Source organism: Dipodomys spectabilis, unplaced genomic scaffold (assembly GCF_019054845.1).
Source record: "Dipodomys spectabilis isolate Male_0828 unplaced genomic scaffold, ASM1905484v1 ptg000157l, whole genome shotgun sequence".
In the NCBI taxonomy this organism is placed as follows: Eukaryota; Metazoa; Chordata; class Mammalia; order Rodentia; family Heteromyidae; genus Dipodomys; species Dipodomys spectabilis.
In genome coordinates, this window is record NW_024870834.1 from 5,706,065 (window position 1) to 5,733,506 (window position 27,442).

The 27,442-nt window shown below is 52.8% G+C and overlaps 1 protein-coding gene across 1 annotated transcript in view; it reads left to right on the forward strand.

Annotated features, from left to right (window-relative positions):
• Positions 1–27,442, forward strand: part of Itpk1 (inositol-tetrakisphosphate 1-kinase) — a 130,618-nt gene that overhangs the window by 76,971 nt on the left and 26,205 nt on the right. The window contains 2 exon segments of the mRNA XM_042692760.1: positions 5,754–5,879; positions 18,150–18,267. Coding sequence (XP_042548694.1) covers positions 5,754–5,879; positions 18,150–18,267 — 244 coding nt within the window.

Sequence of the window (27,442 nt, forward strand, 5' to 3'; positions counted from 1 at the left end):
GGCCGCCCCACTTGAAAGAAGTGCTCTGCCTGGGAAGGGACATGGGCCACTTTCTCCATAGGTCTCTGGTTTCTGGGGCACCAGGAAGTGCAGTGTTACCAAATGTCCAGAAAAGTGCCACGTCCCCACGGTGGTCCTGTGTTCACGTGTCATGAGTCCTCCCCCAGAGTTTTCCATAGCACATGCAATTTCTCACAGTTTAGTACAAGCACGAACCCTTGGTCAGCCCAGATCCCTTCACGGCCATCTCCCTGACTCCTTGGGTGTGCCCCTCACTGTGCGGCCTTCACTCTTGTACATGTGCATCCTCTCCTTACACCGACAGTTTCTGGGCCAGGGGCCGTGGGTATATTGATTCCTTCTGTCTGTTCTTGAACCTGGCTCTTTCGTGCTGGAGGCAGCCCTGGGCAGAATGTGGGATGAGCCCCCTTCTTAAGGACCTATACTAACTGGGTAGCTTTGCAGCTTTCTGAATGAAACTGGCTTGCACTTTTCCTGATACCAGAACTAAAGAGACTGTCATCATTGTGCTGAGTGGTCTCAGCCTCTGCCTCGAAGGGTGCGAGAGGGTCTGCTCTCTGTCTTTACCATGTTGCTGTCTTCCCATTCTCCTATGGTAAGTAGGAAACTGAGGAACGTGGTAAAGGAGTACTTGGGCCTCTTGAGTCTGTGGCAGAGGTCTCTGGGGTGACCCAGAATCACTGTTAGTGCAGCCTGCTGGTCTTGGTGGCTGGCTGACCTCACTGAGGGACAAGTGGTGCTCCTTTTGAGTGGGTTGCTTGCACGGAAGGCTTCCGTGTCCAAGGTATTGGTCCTCCTGCTGGAACCTCACATGGTTGGAAAGAGCATACCATCCCATGCATGAGCCTGGTCATCACTGATGCAGGCCATTTGTTTCATGCTTGGCTTAGGCTGAACTTTTATGTAGTGGCTACCATGCAGTTACAGCTAAAAATCGCCACCCCAAAGGGTGCATTGAGGGAGAGGGTGAAAAAAATCCCCAGGCTTCTGGGTGCCCTTTGGTGTAGGGGTTGGTTTTCTAGCTTTGGCAAAAGAGAGACTTGGGTTTCAACCTCTTTGTAATATAGTGACCTCTCCTGCATCCCATACTGTCTGGGCTTTAAGTTAGCACACCACATAACCCAAAGTAAGCATTCTGCCAAGGTTACCTGTCATCTTTAGCAGCAAGTTTAGGTGTGGCAGTGTAGACTTTGAAGATCTAATGTGAGTCAGTACAGGTGGCCTAGTTCTGCAGAATTCCAGTTTGGGCCTCTGTTGAGCTCTCATGACATGAAATACAATGAGATAGGAGTGACACCAAGGAATCCCACTGATCAGAAGTACCGCAAGGAGAGAGATTCAACAGAGAGCATTGATCAAGGTGGTGCTGTACTTGTAGAACAGAGGACATTGATTGAGGATGTGGTACTCAGGGGCAAAGTGTTGTTAATGTGGGTGTGAGGCTGTAAGGCCTCTGCAAGCCACTAAACCGCTCTATCACTTTGATCATCATGAGCATTGCATGAGTCTCTCCATGCAAAGTGCTCAGAATAGGGTGGTATAGAGTGTGTGTGCAAGAAGCTTGTGGTAGTGTAGAACTCTGGAAGTCAAGTTCCAGAGAGGGTGGTGGCCACGCAGGCCTTGCCTGCACCTGACTCACTCCAACTCTGCCTGCCTGTGAGCCTCAACATCAGCTACAACTTGTAGGGGCTGTGCAGGGAGCCTTAGGTTTTGCTCAGTATCCCTGTGCCTCTATGATCCAGTAGTGCCACGAAGCTGTGCATGAAATAAATTACTCCAAAGCCTGGAGCCAATGCCAGCCCTCAACCTGGGGCCCGGATACAATTACCACGGCCTATAGCATGGCAATCCTGAATGATTTCTCAAGGGTTCTGGGTACATAAGTGAGATACAGAAGTCATAACGTCATTCTGTTTGTGGCAGGGTGCTCTAGGACTTAAAATAACCCTGTGAGGTATAGCAACAAGTTTATAGCAATCCTTTTTTAATGGATGAGGAAACTAAGGGAACCAGGGTTTTGCTTTTGGTTTGTTTTTGTGCCAGTACTAGGGCTTGAACTCAGCCTGGGTGTTATCCCATTGTTGGTGTGCTCAAGGTGGGTACTCTACCACTTGAGTCACAAATCCACTGCTGGCTTTTGGTGGATAATTGGAGACTGAGTCTCTTGGACTTTCCGGACTGGTCTGGTTTTGAACCTCAATCCCCCTATCTCAGATAGTAATTCAGATGATAGCTACTAGCACCTAGCTTGGCGCATAGTAGTTAAATGACCTTCCCTACCCAGAGGCTGTGGAGCTCAGTCATTTTCTGGAACTGTCTGCCATGTCCACCCTACTCTGCAGTACAGGGCTGAGTTGGTAGGCATTATCAGGGCCTAGCTTAGATTGGCTACCAGTTGGGGCATGATTGGGTTAATCATTTTGGAAATCAAAGGTGACTCTGGGGCCTCTGGAGTTTTCAGACCTCTGTCCTATCTTCTCCTGGTCCTCTTTTCCTCCCCTCCCCCCACCTTGTTGCTTTTGTCTCTGAGGGAGACAGAGGCCCCTTGTCCTCTGAATTCTGAATCCTGAGCTCTACACAGAGCAGTGCCCAGTGCTGCTTCTGGGCACTTCTTCCCTGACATTAGCAGGCCACCTTTTCATGGAGAACTACATGCGACTTGCTAATAGGAACGAATCAAACCCTGTTGCAGAAGGGGACAAGTCCCTGGTCAGAAAAATAGAATAACAAGCTTGTACTTGGGCCTCTGTCTTATCCCATCTGGGAGGCCAAGCCTGTGGAGTCCTCTCCTAGATCATCCCTTCTCTGAGTTGTCCCCTCTCCTAAGAGACCACCTCCTCTTCAATGTCTCTGTCTCTGGTGCCAGCCTGCAGCAGCCAGGGAGAGACCTTCAGGGTGACTATGGCATATCTGGCCGTTTGAGGAACTATGGTGCCCATAGAACCTTGCTGGCCACCAGCAGCTGCACTTGTGCCCTGAAAAGATGCTGTAGCAGGAGAACCACTGGGCCCACTGTGTGTCCCATGTTGCTGCTCTTGTGAAAGGGCTTTACTGGCATAAAAATGCCTGGAAAATACACAAAGGAAGATGGCTGCCTTCCAGAACTCAACTGTTTACCTTCAGTGAAGCGGCCAGGGACACAGGGAGCTTATTTTCCAAACAGTCCGTGGTTGTCAGGTCTACAGTGTTCAGGCTGATGCCAGGGCATCCCCTCTGCCCGCTTCTTTTCCCAGTCCTCAGGAGACCGTTGGCCCCTGCAGGCTGGTGTCTGCCCCGTCATACTCCAGGGAGACTGGGAGGATTCTTTGGTGACGCGGGGCTGGACGCGGTAGTTCCGCCTGGCCCTGGGGAGTGTGCCAGCGTCACTCTCAGACTTAGTTCTCTTGTGCAGCTGTCTTGGTCTGAAAAAAAATGGCCTCTTGTTTGTGGCATCTGTCAAATGGAGCACAGAAGAAATGGACTGTCTGTGGCCCCGCAAGAGTCTCCTGTTCTCTTTTTCTGCTGGCTTCTCTACTCTTGAAATTATGCTTTTTCCCCGCCCCCCCCCCCCCTTCCCAAGAACCAGGCGCCAGTAGCTCACATCTATAATTCTAGCTACTCAATCTGAAGATTGAGGTTCAAAACCAGCCTGGGCAGGAAAGTCCGTGAGACTCTTATCTCCAATTAACCACCAAAAAAATGGAAGTGGAGCTGTGGATTAAAGTTCTAGCCTTCAGTGAAAAAGTTGAGCGAGAGTACCCAGGCCCTGAATTCAAGCCCCAATACCAGCACTAAATAAATAAATGCCTTGGGAAAGGAAGGATTGGATGGAAATGTGGCATGAAATGTGTAAATAGAGTCAGGAAGGTTTGTGGTTTCATCTCTTTATAAGAGGGAAACTGACCCAGAGGCATCGTGAGCCAGGTGGGTGGCTTGGCTGGCGGTTTTCCTTGCTAGGGTTTCTATGTTCTGGAGGTGGGAGGTGTACTCTTGGCTCCTGGACTTTCTGTGAGGATGAACATGTACTCAAGTCTCAGCAGACACTTGGGATGTGACCCTTCTCATTCTTGTCCAGCAGCCCCCGGAGATGGAGTTGATACCTTGGATGTCTGGGTCTTGCTTTATTTTGTTTTGTTTGGAATTGTATACAAGCTTGTCACCATGGGGAAGAGAAGTGTATTCCTTAATATTTTCTTATTGTGTGGTCTCTGGAATTTTTTTTTCAAATTTGAGGTGACCCCTTAACATCTCTCCTGGCAGACAGTTAAAAAGAGAAGTCAAGGAAAGAGCTGGCACATTCCAAAGATTTGTCTGAAAAGGAGTTAAATAAAGGACTGTATCTGACAGGTGGGGGCAGGCTTGAGGGATCAAGCAGCTCAGTGTGAACAGGTGTGGCAAGCTGTCACTACCCCTAGGCCTAGAGGGATAAGGGGGCCGAAGATGTAAGTAGAACTGCAAAGATAGTGGTTGCTCAGACAGGGGATGTGAATGCTGCTAGAAATAGGACCGGGGTGGGTGTGGGTGAGTCCCTGATCTCCTGCTCCTCGCTCTCCTCTTCTGCTGGTGTCCCTCATTATTCTGACTGGCCAGGTGGCAGTGGCTCAAGGACAGCAGCCCAGGGTCCAATGGGCATATACAGAGAAGAGATGGCAGAGTGGAAGGGCAGACTGAATGCTAGGTACCACTTAGGTCCAATATGTATCCTAGGCCCACCAAGATCCTGGGAAGGTTTTGGACATTTCTACCCTCCAATTTCCTCGTTTGCAAAATAATTTCCCTTAGTGGCTGGAAATAAAAGGAAACAAATGCATTGGAGCTGTGAGCATGGTGCTGACTTGGAACAATCGTTTGTTACTGATGTTCAGTGTCTTCACTAAGGATGTGGCAACAGCCTTAAGTTCTGGAGGAGCTGCACTGGGTTGAGGCAGGGGCAGGGCTTGTGGCCTTCTCTGGCCTCTGCTGGAGGCTGTGTGGGTCAACCAGGTGCTGGGCTGGCGCCACTGCTGTCAAGGGACTGGCTTTGCAGGTGGTGGTGGCCAAGGGCCGGTCGCAGACATCTGGCAGGTCAGGAAATGTGGTGTCAGGCTGCCCTGGCTGTTTGGCAGGTGCTCCTGGCGTGGAGTCAGGTGATGTCGACTGTCAGCCGGAGGGCACTGGCTCCCCTGGGCCCTGATCTTCCCAACCCTGTGTTCCTGAAAAAAATAAACACATTCCCCGGTGGAGCAGGGCAGGCCGAGCTCATCTGACCAGAGACAGCCCTGTGCTCCTCCGCGGTCGTGACAAGCTCCAGCTTTAGTGTGGAGCGCTAGTGGCAGCTTCTCAAGGCAGTTACTCCTGGCCAAAACACCACTCTACCAAGACTTCTTATACTCTCATGGAAAGAGTATCGGTGTAGATCTAAGTTCTGATCCGGCTGTGTGATGTTAATCGTTTTATTTAACCTCTCTCTGAGCCCTAGTTTCCCAAGGTTGTTGGGTAGATGAGATGTGTGTCCAAACAGCCAGCACACAGCAGCATCACTTGCTTGCATGATTTCTGACCCTGTGTGGCATAGGACTTGGGACCGAGAACTACCTATGCAGGGTCTGCCCTCAAGGTATTAGCAGCAGTGCTGATTTGGGGGTGCTCAGGGAGCTCATCTCATCTGTAGTCCAGTCTATAACCCCCTCTGGCAGTGTGCCCATAGGCAGTAAGTAGGAGGGGCAGTGGACTTGGGGCTAAAGTTGCCACTCTTGTGTGTTCCTGCCTTACAGCTGAACCTCAGCCAACCAATCGAGGAGCAGGGCCCCCTGGATGTGATCATCCACAAGCTGACCGATGTCATCCTGGAGGCTGACCAGAATGACAGCCAGTCCCTGGAGCTGGTGCACAGGTTCCAGGTGAGTGGGGGTCTGTGGGAGGGTGGGGAGGAGAGCGCAGACCTGTGGGCAGCCTGGAGATGTAGCAGCTGTCTTGTAGTGTCACTCACAGGCATGGCTCTGTGCTGGCAGGCCCTGAGTCCACAAGCAGGTGCTTCCTGGCAGTCTAGGCCTGTGTGGGTGTAACATGGGGACTGAGTAGACATGGAGGCTCCCGCCACCCCTGCTTGATCAAGATGTGACTTCCATGTCCTCAGAGATCCCTGTCCCCAGGGCCTTTGAACTAAAACCTATAGTGGTGATGAAGAGCCCTCCACTCTCCCCTCTAACCCAGAGTGCACCTTGTTGGGTAGAGCTTGAAATGGACTATCTCTTGTCGTTGTCCCGTTCCGCCCCTCCCCCCTCCCCTCCCCTCCCCCCAGTTTCCTAAGCAGCAACCTGTCCCTTGGTGATTACCCACCACTCTGCAGCTGCCTGACACCACTGACCTGCCCCCTTGTGGACAGATATGTTTTCTCTCTGGAAAGCAGTTTGGGGATCATGAAACAGTCATCTCTTAGCAAACACAGCCCCGGTAGTGGCTGTTCCCAGGCCTCCTTGGTAGATCACTGTGCTTGCATGTCTATCTCAGGACAAAGAGTCTCTTGTCACCCTGCAGCCACACTGCTGACAGTATTCTCTCCTACATGTTCAGGTCACTTCCCTGTGTCGGTACCCGCTTCCTGGTAACTCCCTGTCACAGTTATGTTTCCTGTGTTTCCCCATGGAGGGTGGTCCCCAGTGCAGTTGGGGTCTGTCCCCATGTCACACCCTCTGGGGCCTCTGCTCTGCTTGGGACTTGAAGCCCCTCCCACTTGCCAGTTCTCTCCTCTTTGAGGGCCGTGGCCAGCGAAAAGGTGTGCTCATAGCCTCCAGTCTCGTGGTAAAATGGTACCAGTCCCAGGAACCCCAGCTTGCTTAGAGGAGCAAGTAGGCGGTGAAATGAGGCACCCTCAGCAGGTGCGCTCACTGCAGGTCCCAAAGTCCTGCTGAGTTTGTTCCATGTGGTAGGTGCTCTGGTGGGGTGCAGACAAGACAGGAACCGTGTTTGCCCTGCAGATTGGATGCTTCTTGAGCCCTGCTCTGTGACAGGGCCAGGCCAAGAAATGCCCACCCTGTGCCTACGGAATCTCCGCAGCCCTCAGGCATGAGTCGCCAGCCCTGTTTTCTAACCTCAACAGAGGCCTGGAAGCATGTGGCGTGTCTGCCTGGCGTCAGTTTTGACCTTCTTAGGGGACCCACTGCCTCTTCCCAAAGCGCTTCTGCCACCTCTCCCCTGGCTCACTCCCAATTCCTTGTGTCCTCTGGAAGGCCAGTTAATGTGCCTGTGGTGCTGTATGGGAAGTTCCCTGGAAAGTACAGCTGAGTCTGGCCAGCTGTGTAGACCATTTGGTCTGGATCCTGCATGATCTAGAAGCATTGGGAAGGCAGGGCACCGTGCAATGAGAGCTGGTACTGCTATAACAGGAAGCATCTGCAAGGCAGCCACTACGTGCCAGGCTCTAACAGCATGTACTTACACGTGTTATACATATGAACTCACTTGCTCGTTTCCCACCCAGGTGAGGAAGCAGAGGCAGGGAGGATGGGTAGCTTGCTCAGGCCCCTCACAGTTACAGAGTGGTCAGATGAACCTGCTAGCCTATTCAGGCTCAACTTTGACCCCCCTGGGTGCAGTGTCCTCAACGTTAAGATAGGTACAGGGAGCACCTTGTTCCTGGGGTGGCTGACTGCTGGGTACATGGAATGTGGGATGTGCTGAGTGCTTGCTGCCCTGATGCTTCATGAGGCTGCCTGGTTACTCCTGTTAGGGCCAGCTTTCTGTAAAGGCATGGCTCCCAGCTGACCCTGGCCCCCAGTTACACATCACTGTCGTCCACAGCACGGAGCTCTCTGCCTAGGGCAGGTGGCTGCGGAACAGCAAGGAGAGCTGTTCCAAGTGCAGGAAGGCATACCATTCTCTCAAATGGGGACCTTGGGATGTATGTGTAGCTTCCCACTGCCAGCCACAAGAAGGGTCTTGGCTGGATCCCATCCAGGGTACACACACCCAGCTGGCCACCAGTCAAGGGCACTGACCCCAAAATAGCCTTCCAGGGGTTCTTCTAGGGTAAATTTTCATTATAGTCTGTTTCTGAAGGAAGCCGGATATCTGATAAGCCCAGGAAGTTTCTTCCTTTGTGAAGGGAACAAATATTTGGGGGACTGAGTACCAGGCTGTGCTTTTCAGAGGCCCTGGAAGGAGCAAGAGGGCAGGGTCAGCCTGGGGGACCTACGGAAGAAGCGCTCTGCCACTTGGTGGGGCCTGCAGCTTGACCCTCAGGTGCTCTTTGCTTTCATATTCTTGTTTGTTTGTTTGCCAGTCCTGGGATTTGAGCTCAAGGCCTGGCACTGTCCACGAGCTTCTTTGGCTCAAGGCTAGCACTCTACCACTTGAGCCACAGTGCCACTTCTGGCTTTTTCTGTTTATGTGGTCCTGAGGAATCGAACCCAGGTCTTCATGCATGCAAGGCAAGCACTCTACCACTAAGCCACCTTCCCAGCCCTCTTGTTTTAGTTTTTATCCACTGGATATTAGCAAGGGGCATTGGCCTGGTTTGGGAACTGAGAAGGACAGGGCTCACCGGCACATTCATTTGAGAGTCAGGAAGGCAGCACTCAGGGCTTTCCTTACAGGTCAGTCCCATTTTGCTGCGGCCTGAGACCCGTGAGGCAGGGCAGTGGGCTGCCTTAGAAGGGCTCACCTACAGGGCCTGCTCTGAAGCAGCGCTCACATTTCTGGAGAGGAATTTGGGACTGTATGTTTGGAGAAAGATAAGGAATGTTCTAACAGCTCCAGAACATTCTCCCCCCTTCTCTGTGCGATACTTCCATAAACCTCTGGCCCCCAGGGGTGGGAAGGGAGTCTGAACTGAAGCCAAGCTCTCCCAGCCTCCAGGTGGTCAGATTGGAGGGTGTGGACCTGGTGTACATTGCCGGTCATTCAAGCTTGTGGTCATAGAAACCAATCCCAGCCCCGCCCCCCCCCCCCTTTTTTTTGGACTAGCTTCACAATGGCTGGGCTTCGAGGATCATTGGGATGATTCAGTTGTTTTTCTGCTCCAAGGGTCATGGGGAGCCTGGTGCCACTGTGGCTCTGCCTGAGATTTAGTTATCAGTGTATGGACCTGGGTAAAGGTCCCTGGGGCCCTGCTTCTGTGTGGGCTGGGCAGTCACCTGTGCACAGGGACCCCAGCTCCTGGCCTCTCTCTCTGGGAATAGCTGAAGTCTTCTCCTCCCTGTGGCTCCTGGCACCTCCTGCTGAGTGTGGCTGCAGGGTGAGAGGGCGGCTCACCTCTTCTGCTTCCTCTTTGAGTCCAGAATTGCAATGGAAGGGCCTCGGTGATTGTGACCCTTTTTTATAATATATACTCTCTCCAGAATGAGCTTAGGGAAGGAGGCTGTGCCTCCACCCATCTGAATCAGCCTCAAGAATGTCATTTGTCTCCAGTGTGCCTGGACCCCAAGTATGGACAGAGTTCCACACAGAACTTTGCAGTGTCAGGGTGTTTGTTGAGCATGGTCCCTTGGGCTCCCAGCCAGGAGCAGAGGCCTGCAGCACACTGGGACCTGCTTGCAGCCCTCGGGGTGATTAGTTAGGGGAAGCGCAGCTTTGCACTCTAAAAACCAAAACTGTTAACACGGCTCATGAGCCCTGAGTGTCCTGGTCACCGTCTCTCTCCTCAGCCTACCCCTCCCACAGCAGCTGCTCAGGCATGGCCTTTTCCTCCCCTGTGCCTTTCCACTTCAGCCTCTTCTGAGGCAGTTAGACCCAGCTTGGGTCATCCGCCTCCTCACCTTGCTCCTTTCCTTCCTTGAAAGTCCATAATTCTTTTTCAGTTGCTGTTATGTGCCCTGTACTGGGACAGGGACCACATCTGCTCCTAGCATTGCGCATTCCTACTGCTGCCCTCCATGCCTGGCACTTAGGGAAAATGCCTGTGTGTCTGTCGGTGGACATTTTGGGGGAGGAGATGGCAATAGTCTTATGCTGGGTGAGCCTTGTACTGGGTACCTTGTGGGCAGCTGAGAATGGGGAGAAGACCAGGAAAGTTCACAGGCAGTGTTTTTTGGTGAGGATCCAGCAGGCTGGGGGTGGGGGAGGCGGGAGAAGGGGGCTGTGGAGCTTGGACTTTTTCCTGAAAAGGGTTCAGGGTCAGGCTGGCTGCTAGGAGTGGGTTAGTAGGTGGAAAGAGGCCCTACTCAGAACGGGGCATTGCCGGTGTGAGATGAACTGTGCACAGCCAAGGACCTTCATTAGTGTTGTAAGATGAAGGCCCCAGTGGAACCTCATCTTCATCCCTGGGCATCCCGTGACCCCTCAGCTGCTGAAGTTGGGATGTGTTACCTGGAACAAACAGTAGTCACCCTGCAGTGACCCCAGCCACAGGACTGGAGGCAGGTGGAGCCATGCCCAGGGGGGAGGATGGCATCTGTCTATGGAGGGAGGGGCCAGCAGGGGCATGGCCAATAGCTGGTCAGGTATGCCCAGGCTTCGCTGCTGGCCAAACCTCTGAGCCTCAGGTCAGCTGTCGCTCAGCTGGGCATTAGGGACCCAAGATGCTAGGGCAGTGATCTACTGTGGAGAGGGATGGGAAAGACATGAAGCTCACACTGGCTCTGGTTCTTTCCCACAGTAATGTAGGCCACCCCCTTCCTGGGCCCAATTGATGACAGGCAATAGGATCTCCCTGCCATCAAGGATCAGAGAGCACTATTGTCTTCTCAAGACAGTTGAAAAGCCCTGTAGGGTTATTGGGAGCATTAGACAAATAAGTATGTGCAAGGCCCTTGGTGCTGCCCTGGGTCCAGCACGAGTGAGTGCATGTGCACATGCACAAGTGTTGGCCATCCTCACTGTGGGTGCCTGGCTGTGGTAGTGCATCTGAGACCACCTGCCCCAGGCACTTGTGCACTTGGGAGCTCTCCGCCTCTGGAACATCACTGGGGCACCCACCCTGTGCCCTCCCAGCCTTCTCTGTGACCCCAGCTGGCTCGGAGTCACAGAGGCAGTGACTGTGAATGCATCCCCAGGTGGGAGGTTTGCCTGTGCGGACGCCATGGAAATGTGGCCTTACTTAGCCCAAGAGGCAGAGTGACAGGTCAGAGGGACTTGGCCACTGTCCCTACCTCCCACCCTTACCAGCCAGCCCATGTACTTGATGGCACAAAAGACCGAGAGTCCACTCCAGAGTCCCTGCCGAGCCTGGCTGTCACTTCCCAGGCACAGGTCCCTTGTGTCCCAGTGCTCCAGTTGCAGACATGATTGAACCAGTGGGTTCAATGAACCCTCGATGTCCTCAGTGCTCACTGAGCATCTGAAAGTGCAGGCTGTGTGCAGGGCTGGAGATGCAGAGGAAGGAGAAACAAAGGTTTCACTATTCCAGGCCTTTGAATCCATCAGGAGGCTGACATCGAAACCCATGAGAAGTGGAGTAGCTCTGTAAGTCTCAGTGGGCTCTGGCATTTTGCCTGTGGGCTGGTGGTGTTGCAGAGCTCCAGCAGAGACCATCTTTGGCCAGGCCAGTACCAGGAGGCTCACTCTGCCTGGGCCCTCCTCATCTTCATCTCCAGGATAATGGAAGTACTTCCTTCCTTTTCAGGCAAGGAAACTGAGGCTCAGAGATCTTAGAAGATGAAGCCAGCATTGTAGCTTATTTTCTTCTCAGATGTTCCCCCAGAGGGGCTTTGGCAAGGGCTGATGGACAGTAGCCCCCTCTACCAACCCATGTTGGTGTGAAGGTCATTGGGCCAGAGTCACCTGGGTTGTTACTGGGATGACCTTGGCACAGCTGGTGCCATGTGATGATGAAATGTTGGTTGGCAGATGCCAAGGCTGAGAAGCTGCCACATGCTCACCCCAGAGGAGCAGGCTCACTCCTGGGTGAGGTCAGCCTGGATGACCACAGCTCTGGGTCACAGGCCATTCCCTGCATGGTAGAGAAGGCCAGCTGCACAATCAGCCCATTGTGTAAGAGGGGCCAGGCAGTGGGGCCAGGCGTGGCTTTCTGCTGTGGGAGGGTGCCTTTCAGTGCCACTACCCGGTGGCTGGCATGTCCCCTGGTGGATGGGAAGCACGGGTCACCTGCCCAGGAGCAGAGCTGACACCATAGAGGTGTCAGGTGGGACAGGTGACCAGAGCGGTTCCCCAGTGCCTAATTCCTGAGCCCACACTCTTGCCTCTGGCCTTGCCCTTTGATGGGGGTGTGTAGTTTTACCAGTCAAGGTTTGGGGCATGGAGAGTTCTAGAAATACAAATGTTTATTGAGGACATTTTTTTCTGGGTATGGCAGCATATGACTGGGAGGCTGAGGCAGGGAAGATCACCAAAAATCAAAATAAATAAATAAAGCATTTCCCAAGGTTGTGCTAAGAACTTTGTGGGCATCATCATAGGGTTTTCTTAGCCTTAGCACAATTGACATTACAACTGGGTGTCATCTAGGCCTGTCTGGTGCACTCAGGGTGTCTAGTGACCCTTCCCCTTAGATATTATTAGTTCCCCCACTGCACCCCTGCATGGCCTCTGTCTCCCCTGTTGTCTGGAGGATCTAAGACTGTGGGACCTGGGACAAGTGACACCCATCAGCTGGCCAGCCCACCAGGCCAGGTGTTTTGTCTGCCTCCTGCTGAAACAAGAGGAAACTTCCAGGTTTGGTGCTGAAATTGAGATGAAAAGGGAGGTACCGTCTTCATGGGTACTGTGTGCAAGGGATGTAATCTTCTGACTCAAGGTAACAGCCTTTCCTCTGAGCATTCACCTCCGTTTGGTGCTGGAATGCTATTTTCACAGGCTTTTCCAGTAGGTCTGGAATGGCACTTTCTCCCAGAGCCACAGCTTTCCCTGCTCACGGTGGCTGAACGGGGTGTGTGACCCTGAGGCTGCAGCCACCTGGGAGGTATGCCATGTGGATGAGTGTGTGTGCCTTCTGTCTTCAGGATGAGGATGCCTGTGTCCTGGGTGCAGGACAATGCTAGAGTGGGGCGTCCAGCACCTCGTTGGGAGTGTGGGTTGTGTGCTGGGGCCTGGTGCTGACTCCCTCTGGGCCTTTGAACCCTGACTTACTACATGGCACCTCTGCTTACCAGAAGGGGGCAGAATTGCTGCTGGCTTGCTTTTTATTCCACAGAAATGCCTCTGCTCTTCCTGTGCTCCAGTGACTCCTTGGTCTCTCTGGCCTGGGTCTGTGGGTTTTTCCAAGCTGTACAGCCTCCAGGATCCCAGCATGTCATAGATGTGGCTTTCTACCAGCCCCAAGTTAGGCAACACCAGCTTCCGCTGCCCAGGCAGCCTATTCCTTCTAGAGTGGCCATTGGTTCCAGTGGCCCAAGCATTTTCAGGGGCTTCTGTGTACTGGGTGCAGGTGGTGTTCCTATGTCACAGATACTTTGTGCTGTTATGGACAGGCTTAAAACTGGATGCATGTAGAATCAAACTAGGTGCCTCTCATAGATGGTGCTTAGGACCATGTTTTTGACCACACTGGTCCATTTCCCCCCGCTGGTAACCAGTATTACTTTTGCCTGAAGCTACTGTGTGTTAGAAGTTCCAGAGTAGACCAATCTCTTCCTGCTTGTTGGATTTTTGCTTCCAAATGCTCAAGGCCCCGGGAAGGCCAGCCGCCGGTGGCCTGCCTTGCCTCTGACCAGGGTTTATATGTTCACCCCTGGGCCTTTCTCTTCTGTACTCCCTGTACAGCAGGGTCCCAGCAGCTCAGCATGAGCTCCTGGCTTTAAATAACAGGCCAAGAAGCACATAGATCTGGAACAAATCATGTTGGTGTTGTGCAAAGGGTCCAGGCAGCCTGTCGAACCTTCCTGAATAGTGAGATCCAGCTTGTGCACCTAAGGCCAACATTGTGTCTTGCATGTTCTCTTCCTAGCTCCATCCGTGGTCTTGCAAACTGCTGGACTGATCACTCTATAACTCAAATCCATCCTTATCATCCTCTGGCCAAACACGCTGTTGCTCTAGGATCAAGTCCAGATTCCTTAGCTAGTTCATCTCCAGCAGACTAGCTCCTACCTTTTTGGCCTTACCCTTTTTCTTGGAGGCTTATGGCCACCTCAAGCTCCTGGCATCCTTGGGGTGCTGGGCTCCCTCACCCCAGATCTGTTTTGGCTGCCTCCTCTTCCTAGAATACCCTTCTCCTCCTGGCCTATGTTCACGAGTCCTATGTTCATGAGCCAGTGTTCTCAGGACCTCCCCCCCCACAGCCCTCTTAGTGAAGTGAGGTAGCACATTTGCTGCCTAGAAGCCCCCCTCCCACACACTCTCACATGCATGTACACACCAACACATGCCCATACTCACATGTATAGACACACATACATTCATGTGGCTGCACATACTGACAATGCACTCATTCACACATAATACTAACAAGCGCTCACATGTACATACATGCCTGCACAGATACATGTACACTCACCCCAACACACACCACACACATTTATGTACATGCTATCACATGTATACATGTTTGTACACAGTGACATATACTAACAAAGATGCACACTCATACACATGCACACATGTATGGGCATGCATGCACATACTGACATATATACTGATTCATATGCATTCTTGCACATACACACCCACATGCATACACAGACATCCACACACAACACACAAGCACTCAAATGTGTTTACATATATGCACGCTGACATGTATAATCACACATGTTCGCATGTGCCTACTGCACAACACATGCATTCACATTCATGTGTGCATGGACATATGGACACAGGGACTTGTTCATACATACACATGCACCCACATGATCATTCATAATGCATGCATGGAACGTACTCATACAATTACATTCACATGTACATACATGTGTGGCATGTTCAGTGACACCTCATTCACACACTTGGACTCACTAGTGCACATATGCACAAGAGATACCATGCTCATACTCGTGTATGCACATGTGCACACATTCATACATTCACATGCACATAACATGCACAAGTCACAGACTCATACACATACTCATGCATACACACACACACATATATACAGACACACATGCACATTCCCACACATAATACACTTTACATCTATACCTCTGTGCACACTCACAGATACACACTCAGTTACACCCCCATATGTGCCCCCAGTTGTACACACACACACGTATGCACTCTTCCTAGGGGCTGGTCTCCTGTGCTCCTGGAGGCCCCAGGCTGAGTATTCAGACAGAGAGCTCTCCAGAATACAAATGAGAGTTGGTTAAGACCAAGGCATCTGCTGAAGGGAAGCCTGGCTCTCTCGAGGAGCTGTTTGGAAAAGGCAGACAGGAAGTAGTCAGTGAGGACGCAACCTCAGCATACCTAGGCTGACCAGAGGGGGCTGAGTCTACCTTTGTCCTGTCTGCCTCCGCCGTCGCTGTCTGGGCACAGGTCTTGTTGGCCCACAGGTGACAGGATGTGCAGTCACACGTGGGGTGCTCCAGGGGCAGCAGCCCAGGGATCCTATCCCACTGCTCAGGCCTGGCTCGGTAGGAGCACAAACGTCTCTTTTGTTCTGTTGGTCTCTTTGCAGTCAGAGCCCCTGAGTTGTAAGAGGTGTGGAGAATTATTCTCTTCATGTATCCCTGACAGGGCTGAGTTACAAGTCACTTAGATGGATTCATAAAGACTTTGACAAGGTACAGGACTTCAGCCTGTTCCTTCTGTTGGGAACACTTTCATCCCTGGTCTAAACCTTGTTGGCTCCAGCTTGTCAGATTGCCTCCTTTGGTTTCATGTGGCTTCTTTTCCTCATGAGTTTGGAAGTCCTCTCTCTAAATGACACTGCTGTGGTGCATGAACACAGGACCAGTGCCAGCATTATTTCTCAGCAGCTGGCACCCACGCCTTGGAGTGTAGAAAGGTATGTGTCCATGCTTTGAGCAGCTTCTCCCCTTTCCTGGACATCCATCCCAGCCCAGTGAGCATCTCTGACATTGCCTCCTTTGTGAAGGGGAGGGGGCAGGGGTGCGGGTAGCCTTGTGTCACCTGCAGTGACTCCAGAAAGTGACTGTCCCAGTCTGTCCCCCACCTACCCAACACACACAGCCCCATGTACTCTGAAGGCCTCCACAGAACTGCTTCACAGCATCTGCAGATCCAACTTACTTAAGGCTGTCTTCACAAGGACCTTTGAGGTTATATGAAATAACCCCTCAGAGACCCTGAGAAGGCTAGTGGCCCAGGAGGTGATATCTCCCCACTATACCAGGTCGAGGTTGGAGCTCTCAGTGGACGGCCATTTAGCACTAGGAGGGTGGGGCCGAGGATCATCTGCCTGTGGGAGCTGCAGGAGGAGGGGCTTGTGAATGATGAGCTCTTGTGGAAGCAGAGACTAGGTTTTCCATGGATCCACTCTGATAAAGGAATGGTGCCAGGAGGGCTACCTGCATGGGGGACCCCCACACAAGGGCCAGGGGCACAGGCAGTCATGTGGGTAAGGCTGCCCATGTCTGTGTGACCTGAGGGCACTCTGGATTAAGGCCTTCTTCTGAAGCCTCTGGGCTGTGACCCTGTGTCAGGCAGGCAGAGATGTTCCTCCATTGGTTGCCTGGCCCAGTCTGTACTAGCAGCTTGCTGATTGGGGCAGGTTGACCTCTGGATGGCCAGGTCTGTTCAGAGGAGGAAGTAGGAGAGCTAGTGTTCCACAGTCAGGCCTGCAGCACGACTTGTACAGAGGAGGGGACCGGACCACTGGGCATGCGGGTAGGGATGCTGAGGATGTGAGCAGGGGCAGGGCATTGTGGAGGCTTCCAGGTGGTACCCTGCTGCCACCTAGAGAGAGGGAGCCGTTAAACATCCAATGAGGAAGGACTAGAAGGAGCCACAACCAGAGCTCTGGTGTGGAATTCAAGGGGAGACAGATTTGAGACAAAAAGTGAATTGAATCTCTGGCTTTGCCTCAGCTGCTTTTAAAATGATTTCTAGGAAACAAATAGGTCCTTTTAAAATTATTTTTTCCCCAGAACTTCAAACAACTGTACAAACATGTCCACGTAAGTGTGCAGAGCTTTGTGTTCAGAGCCAACCCTTCCTTACTCTCCCCCATCCTTCTGTTCCTTCCCCCCAGACTCATTTCACATTTCCCACTTCCTCTGTCACATGGGTACACCGAGTGTTCTGGCTATATGTGTCCCCAGTTCCCTTTTTCTTTCCTCCTCCACTCTTCTGCAATCTCACTCTTCTTCCACAATCTCATTTCAGCCTCCTGATCCTCATTTTGTTAAACTGTCTGCTAATCGTTAGAAAGGTTTGGTCGGTGCAGTTTCATTCCTGTATATCCTATACTTTAGTCATCTAAATTGTGTTTATAAGTGTGTGCTATTATGTGTACTCACATGAGAGGTTCTATTCTTTTTTTTTCTTTTTCTTTTACTACCTTTTTTTCCCTTCTCATTCATAGGGCTTGAAATCTGGGCCTGGGCACTGTCCTTGCTCTATTTGCTCAAGGCTAGAGCATTGCCACAGCACCACTTCCAGTTTTCTGGTGGTCAGTTGGAAATAAGCGTCTCATGGACTTTCTTGCCTGGCTGGCTTCAAACCTGGATCCTCAGATCTCAGCCTCCTGAGTAGCTAGGCTTCCGGGTGTGAGCCACCAGTGCCTGGCTGGGCCAGCACTTTCATGGATCAGAGTCATCAGCTGTAATAGACATGTTTCTGGCAAGGCTTTAGCCAGGGTCAGAGGACCTGACCAGAACCCTGGTGGTGTTCCTCCATTCTGAGTACTGTTTCCTGAGCTCAGACCTTAGGCAAGCCTCTCCTTAAATCCCCATGGGCAGGAGGCAACAATGCTCAATAGGAAATGTTCTCATGACCTTGCTCATGTAACTGTAACCTCTCTGTACAACATTTTTACAATAAAAAACGCACCAAAAAAAAAAAAAACCCTGGTCACCGCTCACCACTGTTGGTTTAGTCTCCACACTTTCCTCCTCCGCCTCGGAGAGGCTGAGAATGTCCAGGTCCCAAGCATTCACAGGCAGGAGTCCTGAACCTGCCTCTGATTGGATGGGCTCAGGGTCACACAAGCTTTTCTGACCCAGCACCCTAATTGGTCTAGCCAGAGTTGTGTGATGTGGGGAGGGGTAAGAGAGGGATGGATGCATGAAGGACTGGAGGAACGAAATCTTGTCATCTCCCTTGTTTTGTCCACCAGTTTCCTCTCTCTAATCAGGAGTGGGCTTTTCTTGCAGGAGTATATAGATGCCCACCCTGAGACCATCGTCCTGGACCCCCTCCCTGCCATCAGGACCCTGCTTGACCGCTCCAAGTCCTATGAGCTCATCCGGAAGATTGAAGCCTACATGAAAGGTACACAGATACACGTGACTTGGCACCTGGTCACAGGTGGGCACTGTACAAGGCGAGCGTAGGGGTGTGTCCTTCTAAGTGCTTTGGCACAGGAAGTAATTGAGTTCATTTGGGGCAACCATTCTGGGGAGGTCCTTTCTTTGTCTGTGACCAGCAAGTTAGGAAATAAAAGCCTTGGGAGAGTGGCTCTGATCCCTGCAAGAAGGTTTTGTTTGGCTGTGCTAAATCCCCAGAGGGTGGAGAAGTTTCCCAGTAACAGCGGTTAGGGAACAGAGTGTGTGCAGAGCTGCCTGCAGCAGCAGGCAGGCAGGCAGGCCATGGACTTATGTAACTGGGTGAAGGAGACAAACAGAAATTAGGGCCTTTAATCAAACATACGGAACTAGGCTGCGCGGCAGCCGGCCTTGTGGGATATATGATGCTGTCCAGGTGGGGCCTCCTCCCAGCTGCAGAGCTTCTGCTGGCTATGGCCGTGTGTCCTCAGGACTTTTCTCCCAAACTTGGTCTCACCAAGGAGCAGGGCAGCCCCAGAGAAGTCCAGATACCGTTTCAAGGTATGTGTTTCTACAAAAGGGACTTTTGGGATGATCTGTGCCCATAGTGACCTCCTCCCTTTCTCGTTAAATTTTAAGCAAAAGTCCTGAGCCCTGAGGTTGTGGCTGTGTGAGAATTCATCCTAGGATCAGGAGAGGCCCCTCTGTACTGATTGTATGGTGGTCATTTCCTATGCTTGTGGGACCAAAGGGCACAGTTTGGCTGACAGGGCCAGAGGCAGCCATGGAAATGGAAACATGGGAACATCATTATTGGATAGGCATCATAGGCCTGCATTCGTTTGGGTTAAGCGTCTTATGTTCTCTCTTTCCATATTCTTTCTTGGTGGGTACATATGAGACACTGAGATGGTCTTCATCGACTTTTTGCTTCTATAACAAAATGCCCAAGACAGGCTATCTTTATTAAGTGAAGGGTGGTGTGTGTGTGTCTGCGTGTGTGTGTGTGTGTGTGTGTGTGTGTGTGTGTGTACACTAGTATTGGAGCTTGTGCTCAGAGCTTAGGTGCTGTACCTTAGTTTTTTCACTAAAGCACTCTCCTACTTGAGCCACTTGTAGCTTTTTGATGATTAATTGGAGATAGAAGTTTCATGGATTTTCCTGCCTGGGCTGGCTTCAAACTGCAATCCTCAGGTCTCAGCATTCTTAGTAGCTAGGATTAAGGCGTGAACCACCAGTGCCTGGCACTGTTTTTGTTTTGTTTTTACAACTGAAAGCATAGGCTTTGAGGGAAGAAAGACTAGGCTGCAGCTGGCCACGTGGTTCTGGGTTGCTTGGTCTGGGCTGCCTATGTGGTAGAAGATGTGGGAAACAAATGGCCTCTCCTGGGTTAGGATAGATCCTAGGTTAGGATACCTGGCAGAATGTCTGTAGAGACTTGGCACAATGCCCCACGGCCCAGTGGGTTACCCGGGAACCATGGTGTGGTGCCACTCCTGCTGCTATAGCAGGTCCTGGGCATGGGGATCAAGTCTTAGTGCCTATGCCAGCTTTCCCAAGGGAGAAACAAGGCTTGGAAGTAGAGGGTAGGCCGGGGCTTGCATGTGCAATGAGGTCAAGGGCAGCAGCCTGGCAATGAGGCAGTTCGGTGGTATGCATAGGAGATGGCATCCCAGGTGGTAGGTTAGGAGGCTGGTAGCCAGGAACTCTCACCCACCTGCCTGACTCTAAGGGCAACGAGAAGCCACGTTGGAGTGTGTAAGCAGAGATCACCACAGACGGGCCCCAGTGAAGTGGAGGAGACTCAGGGACACATCACAGAGGGAAGCACCTGGGCCCCCGTGCCTGCATGGAGGACATCCAAGCCCCAGGCAGGCCTGCCTCCCTCAGGTGCAGGGGTTGCTCTCTGGAGCTTTACCAAGTCCCATGAACGTCTGGCTTCCTTCACCGGGGGGCCTGGGCCACCCAACAGGCCCCACCAAATGGTGGTCTGTCCCCTGACTGCTTGAAGGAATGGGGAACCTTTATTCTGCTAACGTCCATTTGAATATTTATAACCATTACAGGGCACGCACAATTACCAATACAGGCAGATGGTTCTGACAAGGAGTATATGAGAAGCATCCATGCGTGCCCTGCCATGTGCCTGATGGGTTCATGGGCCTGCCTTGTACAGTAGACACCAAGCCAGGGGCCCCTCTGCACAGCACGGCTGGTGGGCTAGCAGCAGGTTCATCTGACTTGAGTCCCCTCCCTGAAGCCTCCCTGTCATGCTGGTTATTAGAGCCAGGCCTGGGCCTTCTTGATGTTCAGGGGTGGGGTTCTGGTTTCCATAGACTCAAAAGTAGAGCTGTGGGCCCTGTCTGTTCTGGGGTGTGGGTGAGACAGAGATTAGCTGACTGCGCTCCAGCGCAGTGTGACCGCAGCTGCAGCAGCAGTAAGCCATGAGGGCACTGCCTGCTGGGCGCCTTACCCCTCCCTTCCCCCGCTCCCCCAGTGTTCCTGGAGTAGGACCGTCCCTGGTGGGTAAGGATGGAAGGTGTGTCCTCATGGGCTGCAGATGGGACAGTAGAGGAAATCCAGCGGGAGAATCTGTGTGGCCACTTGTGTGGGATCCACAGTGTGAGACAGAGGCCATTCGAGTGGGTCCCGGTTGCCATCTGCCAGGAGCTCTGCACTGGAAGAGATAGGGGATCGCAGAGTGGGCCTGGGCCCCTCGTGCCAACCCGAGCCCCTTGTCTGAACTCTAAGGCAGGCTCGGCTCTGCGCCAGCAGGAACTGTTGGGTGGGGGCTGTGAAGGCTGCACTCTGGGTTTCCCTTACTGTGCATGCCAGGCTGGCTGGTATTCTGTCAGAAGGGCAGCCTGAGGCTGGGACTTCCTGAGCCCTTTCCTGCTCCCCCTCCCTTCACTGTGCAGGTGCAAAGACCCTCCAGGGAGGTGGGTCCTGGGTTTCCATGGCCCACCTGCTCCCTGTTGCTTTGGAGGCACATGGCCCTTTCAGGCGTCTGTCTGTGAATAGCCGTAATTACCCTCAGAGTTCCCTTGGATAATTATAGCGATGCAAGTGACACAGCTTTTGTTTGAGAGAAAGGGATGGGGAGCTTGGGGAGCCTTCCCCAGCTGCCAGACCCCCAGCTGAGGTGGCCTTCCCCATTGTCAGAGAACCTAGGCTGTGGGGAAGCAAAGCCGGGGGAGGCTGCTGTGAGGAGGCTCCGCTTCTACGTGACACAGCTGACCCAAACTCCTGACTGTCGTGCACATGGAGCGGGTCTCCCGGAAATAACAGGCATCTGCGCTCGGGTGCCATTGTCTCCTCGCAGAGCATTCCTGTGGAGGACTGTCCCCTCTGCATCAGCATCTGTTGAGTGCCTAGCAGCCTGAGTGTGGTCAGTGTGCTGCAGTCCCACCTTCCCAGAGCTCGTCTCCAGTACCTGGACAGAGAGGGAAGCAGGGCCCATGCTCTGCCTCATACTGGCCGCTGGGACAGCGGCTACAAGTTGGCTTCACAGAGCTAGGATGACCCTCTCTCTGATGTAAAGACCCAGAGGAAGGCCGCCTAGTTCTGGGGTACAACAGCAGGGACCCTGGCCACTTCTGAGTCGTCGTTCTCTGCTAGGATGGCCTTCTGGTCCACAGTGGTGGCTGAACATCTAGCGATCACATCCGAGATCTAGGTGCTGGGGAGGAGAGCAAGCAAAAGGGAGGAAGGTCTGTGTTGTATTCATAAACTCTTTTGTTAAATGACAACTCCTTTTTTTTTTTTTTTTTTTTTTAATTTGTGGGGCTTGAACTCTGGGCCTAGGCGCTGTCCCTGAACTCTTCAACTCAAGGCTAGCACTCTACCACTTGAGCCACAGCCCCACTTCCGGTTTTCTGGTTAATTGGACCCTCACGGACTTTCCTGCCCAGGCTGGCTTTGAACCATGATCCTCAGATCTCAGCCGCCTGAGTAGCCAGGATTATAGGTGTGAGCCACTGGTACCTGGCTCAGCTCCTTTCTTTATTCAATTACTTAAGGTAATGATAAAAGAAGAGGAAGAAGAAGGAGGAGCAGGAAGAGGAGGAGGAGGTGGTTGTTTGTTGAAGTTGTTACCCTGGAAGCTACAGCATCATGCTGTTCCCCTGTCATTGTCCAGAAGTAGCCACATGCCGAGCTGCAAGGGAGACAGGAAATGTAGCTCTTGGTCTGGGCAGGTGGGTGTCTAGCTGGAATTTGGAGATTTATCCCCAAAGAAAAAGAACTAAAGTAAGAGCCTAGTGTAGTGGCTCCTGCCTATAATCCTAGCTACTTAGGAGGCTGCGATCCGGGGAATTGTGACTCAAAGCCAGCCTGGGTAAAAAAATTTCACGAGACCCTTCTCAACCAGTTGATGGGCATGATTGTGCGTGTCTGTCATCCTAGTAATATGAGGCTGAGAAGCTCTCAGCTCCAGACCAGCCTGGACAAAACATTTTCAAGACTGACACCAAGTAAGGTGGGAGGCGCCTGTCATGTCAGCTACAGTAGGTTCAGGGTCTAGACATGGGCCCAGGCAAAAAGCAAGACCCTGTCTCAAAATAACCAGTGCAAAAAAGGACTGTAGGCCTGGCTCAGGTAGAGTGCCTGCCTTGGAAGCCTGAGGCCCCCAAAGAAGAGAAGGAGTTTGTTGTTGTTGTTTTCTTTTTTCTTTTTCTTTTTTTTTTTGGGTCTGGTCGTGGGGCCTGAACTCTGGGCCTGGGCGCTGTCCCTCAGCTCTTCAGCTCAAGGCTAGCGCTCTACCACTTGAGCCACAGCACCACTTCCGGTTTTTTTCTTTTTTCTTATGTGGTGCTGAGGAATCGAACCCAGGGCCTCTGGCATGCAAGGCAAGCGCTCTACCACTGAGCCACCTTCCCAGCCCTGTTGCATGTGCTGCAGCACATGCAAGAGAGGGGCTCCTGCTTTGGGCCCAGCGTGTTCACAGTGAATGGCATTTGGAGAGGAGCCCATTGCTGCTCTGGGCTGCCGCCTCAACCTGTGATCTCAGCAGCAGCCCCCTCCCGCACAGCAGCCTGAGCCTAGGATCAGCACGCCAGCCACACCCCGACCATGGCTCCCGCTGGCTTCTGGGCGGCTGGCACTTGCAGACAGGCCTGCACCTACACCCCTCAAGTGAAGAGGGTGGAAGCTGGGTGGAAGCTCCCAGAATCTCGGTGTTGCCTGGTGCAGGCATCGGGGGTGGGGGGAGGCCGTGGTGACACACCATGATTTGCCTTGCATGCAGTTTTAGGCAAGTTCTCACGGTGACAGCCCACTCTGCCATACAGGGCCAGGGCCAGAACACAGGCATGGCTCGTCTCAACCAAGCTGAGTGGTTTTGAGCATGGCTGTAGCCTGCTCCTGAACGGGCCAGAGCATGTGAGAGAAGGCATCCGGACTTCTCACAGCGGGGGTGGGGGCGTGGGGGGTGGCGGGGAAGGAATGGTGGGCTTTGGTTTGCGTTTGGCCCCGGGAGAACAGAAGTGAAGGGTCTCGGGCAGGAACAACAGCTCCATGGCTCCTTTCTGCTCTGCAACCTCTGCTCGCCTCTCCCAGAACCTCCCACACACCAACTCTAGGGTGACAGATGGCCTGTCCCAGATGCCAGGCCCCCTGGGGGAAGAGGGTGCACAGCACAGATCAAGTTTCTCTGCCTGTGGTTTTATGGGAATTTAATCAGGGTTCATCTTGGAGGTGATTGGAAGCTGGCTTGAAATTGAGTAATCTAGACAGCAAGGGAAGAGAAAAGAACATTCCTTAGAGCCCAGGAGAAATGATTGCCTGAAGGGCCCCTGTTGGGGGGAAGCGCTGCTGTCACTCCTGTTGGCCGTAGGGCTGGGGACCCAAGCTCAGGCCTCGGGCCGCACTTTCCCCCGAGCCTGAGGGCCTCACCAGCTGGCTCTCAGGTAGCTGCTGGGTGGTGGGTGCTTTGCACTGTGCTGCCACGGGGAAGCTGTGTTGCCACGCCGGTTTTAGGGCACGGAGGTGCGTTGATCTAAGTGGACTCAAGCCCACAGCTGCTGGCAGGTCTGGGTTGTACCCTCACTGTTTGACTCGATCTTAGCCAGATTCCTGAACCCAGTGCCTCATTCGTTATGCACAGCCTCTTGTCTCCCTGTCCAGGGCCAAAGGAGACAATGCTATGGGGACTCTGCCTCTGGCCCTCAGCCTAGGCCCTGGTTCCTGAGGTGCCCTCTGGTAGCCAGGAAATGACACTGGCCAGCGAGGTCCCTGCTGGCTACTAGCTGCTCTGCTTCAGATGGTCACCCGGTATTTCCCCCATGGGATCCCTCCCTGGAACACAGCCCTGTCTGTTCCCAAGAACAGCAGCGCGAGAAAGGGGGAAGGACACGGTGTGCGGACAGACCTGGCTCAGACCTGCAGTCCACTTGAGCAAGCCCCTGCCCCTCGGGGACATTTGTACATCTGCAAGCACGGTTGACATCACTTGTGTCCTGCTCGGGGGCCTCCTGAGATACTGTCCCACCTCAGATTGGGCAGAGGGACCCGGGGGCTCATCCAGCCAGCCTGTGTCTGCCCAGTCTGTGAGCCTGGGCTGCGGGGCCAGGTGCGAGGAGGACAAAGGCCCAGAGCCTGTGGCCGTGGGAGTGGAACCCAGACAGAGTAGCAGAGTAGGGAGTGTGGAGGCTCTTGCCTTCCCCTCCCAGGCAGGGGCCCCACACTGAAGTGCAAGAGTTGGGTCTACACAGCAAGCTTCATGTGACACCCCCCCTCCCTGTGCGACACACACACACACACACACACACACACACACACACACACACACACACACACACACACACACACACACACACACACACACACACACACACACACACTGTGGAGCAGCTGTGGGCCAAGCTAACTTCCCACTGTACTAGGAAATGGCCTGGGGCTTGGTGAACCCCCCTGTCTTGTGTCCTCACCTGCCTGGGAGCTGAGCATGGGTCCTGGCCAGCGCTGCAGCGGCTCCCTCCTGTTCTCATCCAGCAGCCCCTTTCCCATGAGGACGCAGGGCCTTGGAGGCAGGCCGTGGCTCCTTGAGGTTTCAGAGCTGAAGCCCGGCTTTGTGTGGACATCATGCTGCCCAGTGTGTGCCGGGCAGCCACTTCTCTGAAGTCAGGTCCCCCTGCCTTCCTGCCCTCTGCTGACCCCGTGGCAGGTCGGAGGCCACACCTCCGCAGGAGCCTAGAACCAGGGGGCACCTGGGCTGCCACGCAGCGACCCCACCCTTCAGGGAATTCCCCACCCTGTGCTGAGGCCCGTCGCCCTCACTCTTCTGGCCTCAGTGGAGGTAGGAATGCACTGAGCACAGATGGCCCTGAGCACCTCCCGCCGCCCCCTCCCCTTCCCCCCTCCCCTCTCCTGTCCTGCCCCCAGGCCTCTTGCAGCAGGGGACAGCCGTGCCAACGATTTGCCTTCTGCCACTCAACAGCAGTTACTTGGTTTTCCAGGGGAAATTTCCATTTTGCTCTTGGTAGTTGTCAAGCTCCTTCTGAGAAGAAGCCATGTTTTCTCTCATTTCCCGTGCTGCCCTTGCCCTGCTGCTTTAGTGCTCGGGTTCTCAGCCGCTCGCGGCTGTGGAACTGGCTGGTGACTCATGTGATGCCATCCTGTCCTTCTCCGCTCAGCTGCACGCCATTGACCAGGAGCACGGCCGTCCCCAGAGCCACAGGGCCCTGTGTGGCCCCTCACGGAGCCGCAGCGCAGGTTCACCTAAATAAAGGAAAGGCAGAAATGAGGAGTGGGAAACAGTCGGCTGTGTTGGAAATGGGTTAGATTATGGGCTTCTTTCGCTGCAGGACTTCTCAGAACCTCTAATGCTCTGTGTGAATCTTCAGTCCCGGGTAGGGGTGTGTGGCATTTTACCACCACTTGTAGGACACACTGATGATTTTATGGTTAGTAAGACATGGAAAATGGTAGCTACATTGTGCCCTGCCACCAGTTATGAGACCTATCAATTTCAAAGGTAGTAAAATTTTAAAAAATCATGGCCTTCTCCGTGTATTCAGCGGGGTCTGTTCCCTCTCTCTTTTTATAAGGTTTCTGGTGAGAGGCCTGTTCCACCCCACACACTCAGAAACCGCAGCCTGGGATGTCCCTGTGAGCGCCACACCCAGAGAGGGGCACATCTGCTCTTGAATCCTCTATCAACCTCTTGGACCTTTATTGCCAGTTATTCAGATCTTCAGTGGCAACTGTTTGCAGTTTGGAGTCTGGCCTAGAGCCTTTTTATACTTTACAGGAAGTATGTAGATGTGTACTTCTAAAGAAACAGAACCGAGGTCATCTCCAGTGTATTTTGGTACAGTTTGTGACCCCTTTATATATGTCTTGGCTTTGAACATCAGCCAAGAAAGATGAAGGAGATTATGCTTGCCTTTTCGATAGCAATATAATATTCCAAGGCATGTGTGAATCACAACTTACTTGACTGTTTGGGCTTATGGGGTTATTCCAGATTTGTTTGGATTTCTTGTTGTCTTAACAAACTGGGTTATGTTTCGGTGAAATGGCAGATCTTGCTGGCTTACCCTTCAAGGAGTTTGAACAATTTTACTCTAATCATGCCCATCTGCCTGAGGGAGTGACATCCACCTCATCTTAATCTATTGTGACGGGAAACCGAGCATTTCTCCGTCTATTTATTGGACACCTGCATTTCTCCTGTGAATGAATCTTTTCATGCTCTTTCCCCATCTCTATTGGGTTGTTATTCTTTTTTTTATTGATTGAATAGAGCCCTTTGTGTAGGAAGGAAATTGTCCCATTGTTAAAAAAAAAAAAAAAAGAAAGAAATATGGGGTTTGACCAGTGCAGGCATCATCTTCACCCTGGAGCCAATCTAACAGTTTCCTCTTCTTCTTTTAGTATTTATACTGCCCAAAAGAGCACTCCAAACATAATTTTATAAACGTGGAGACAAAGCATGGGAAACTGAAGCTGTGGGGGGGATGGAGAGCCCTGTCTGGGGTCGGGGGTGGGCACTGTAATCTGTGCGAACAGCTGCCACCCAGCTAATCCACATTTCCAGCCGCCGCTCGGGGCTCAGGAGCGTCTGTCTCCATCTGGGCTGGTGCCTGACTCCTCCGCGCCTGGCTTTGAACAGTGCACGCGGCTGTTAAGCCCCATGAGGTGACGTGGTCAGCAGCTAGCTCAGACGGGCTGGAGGAAAAGGA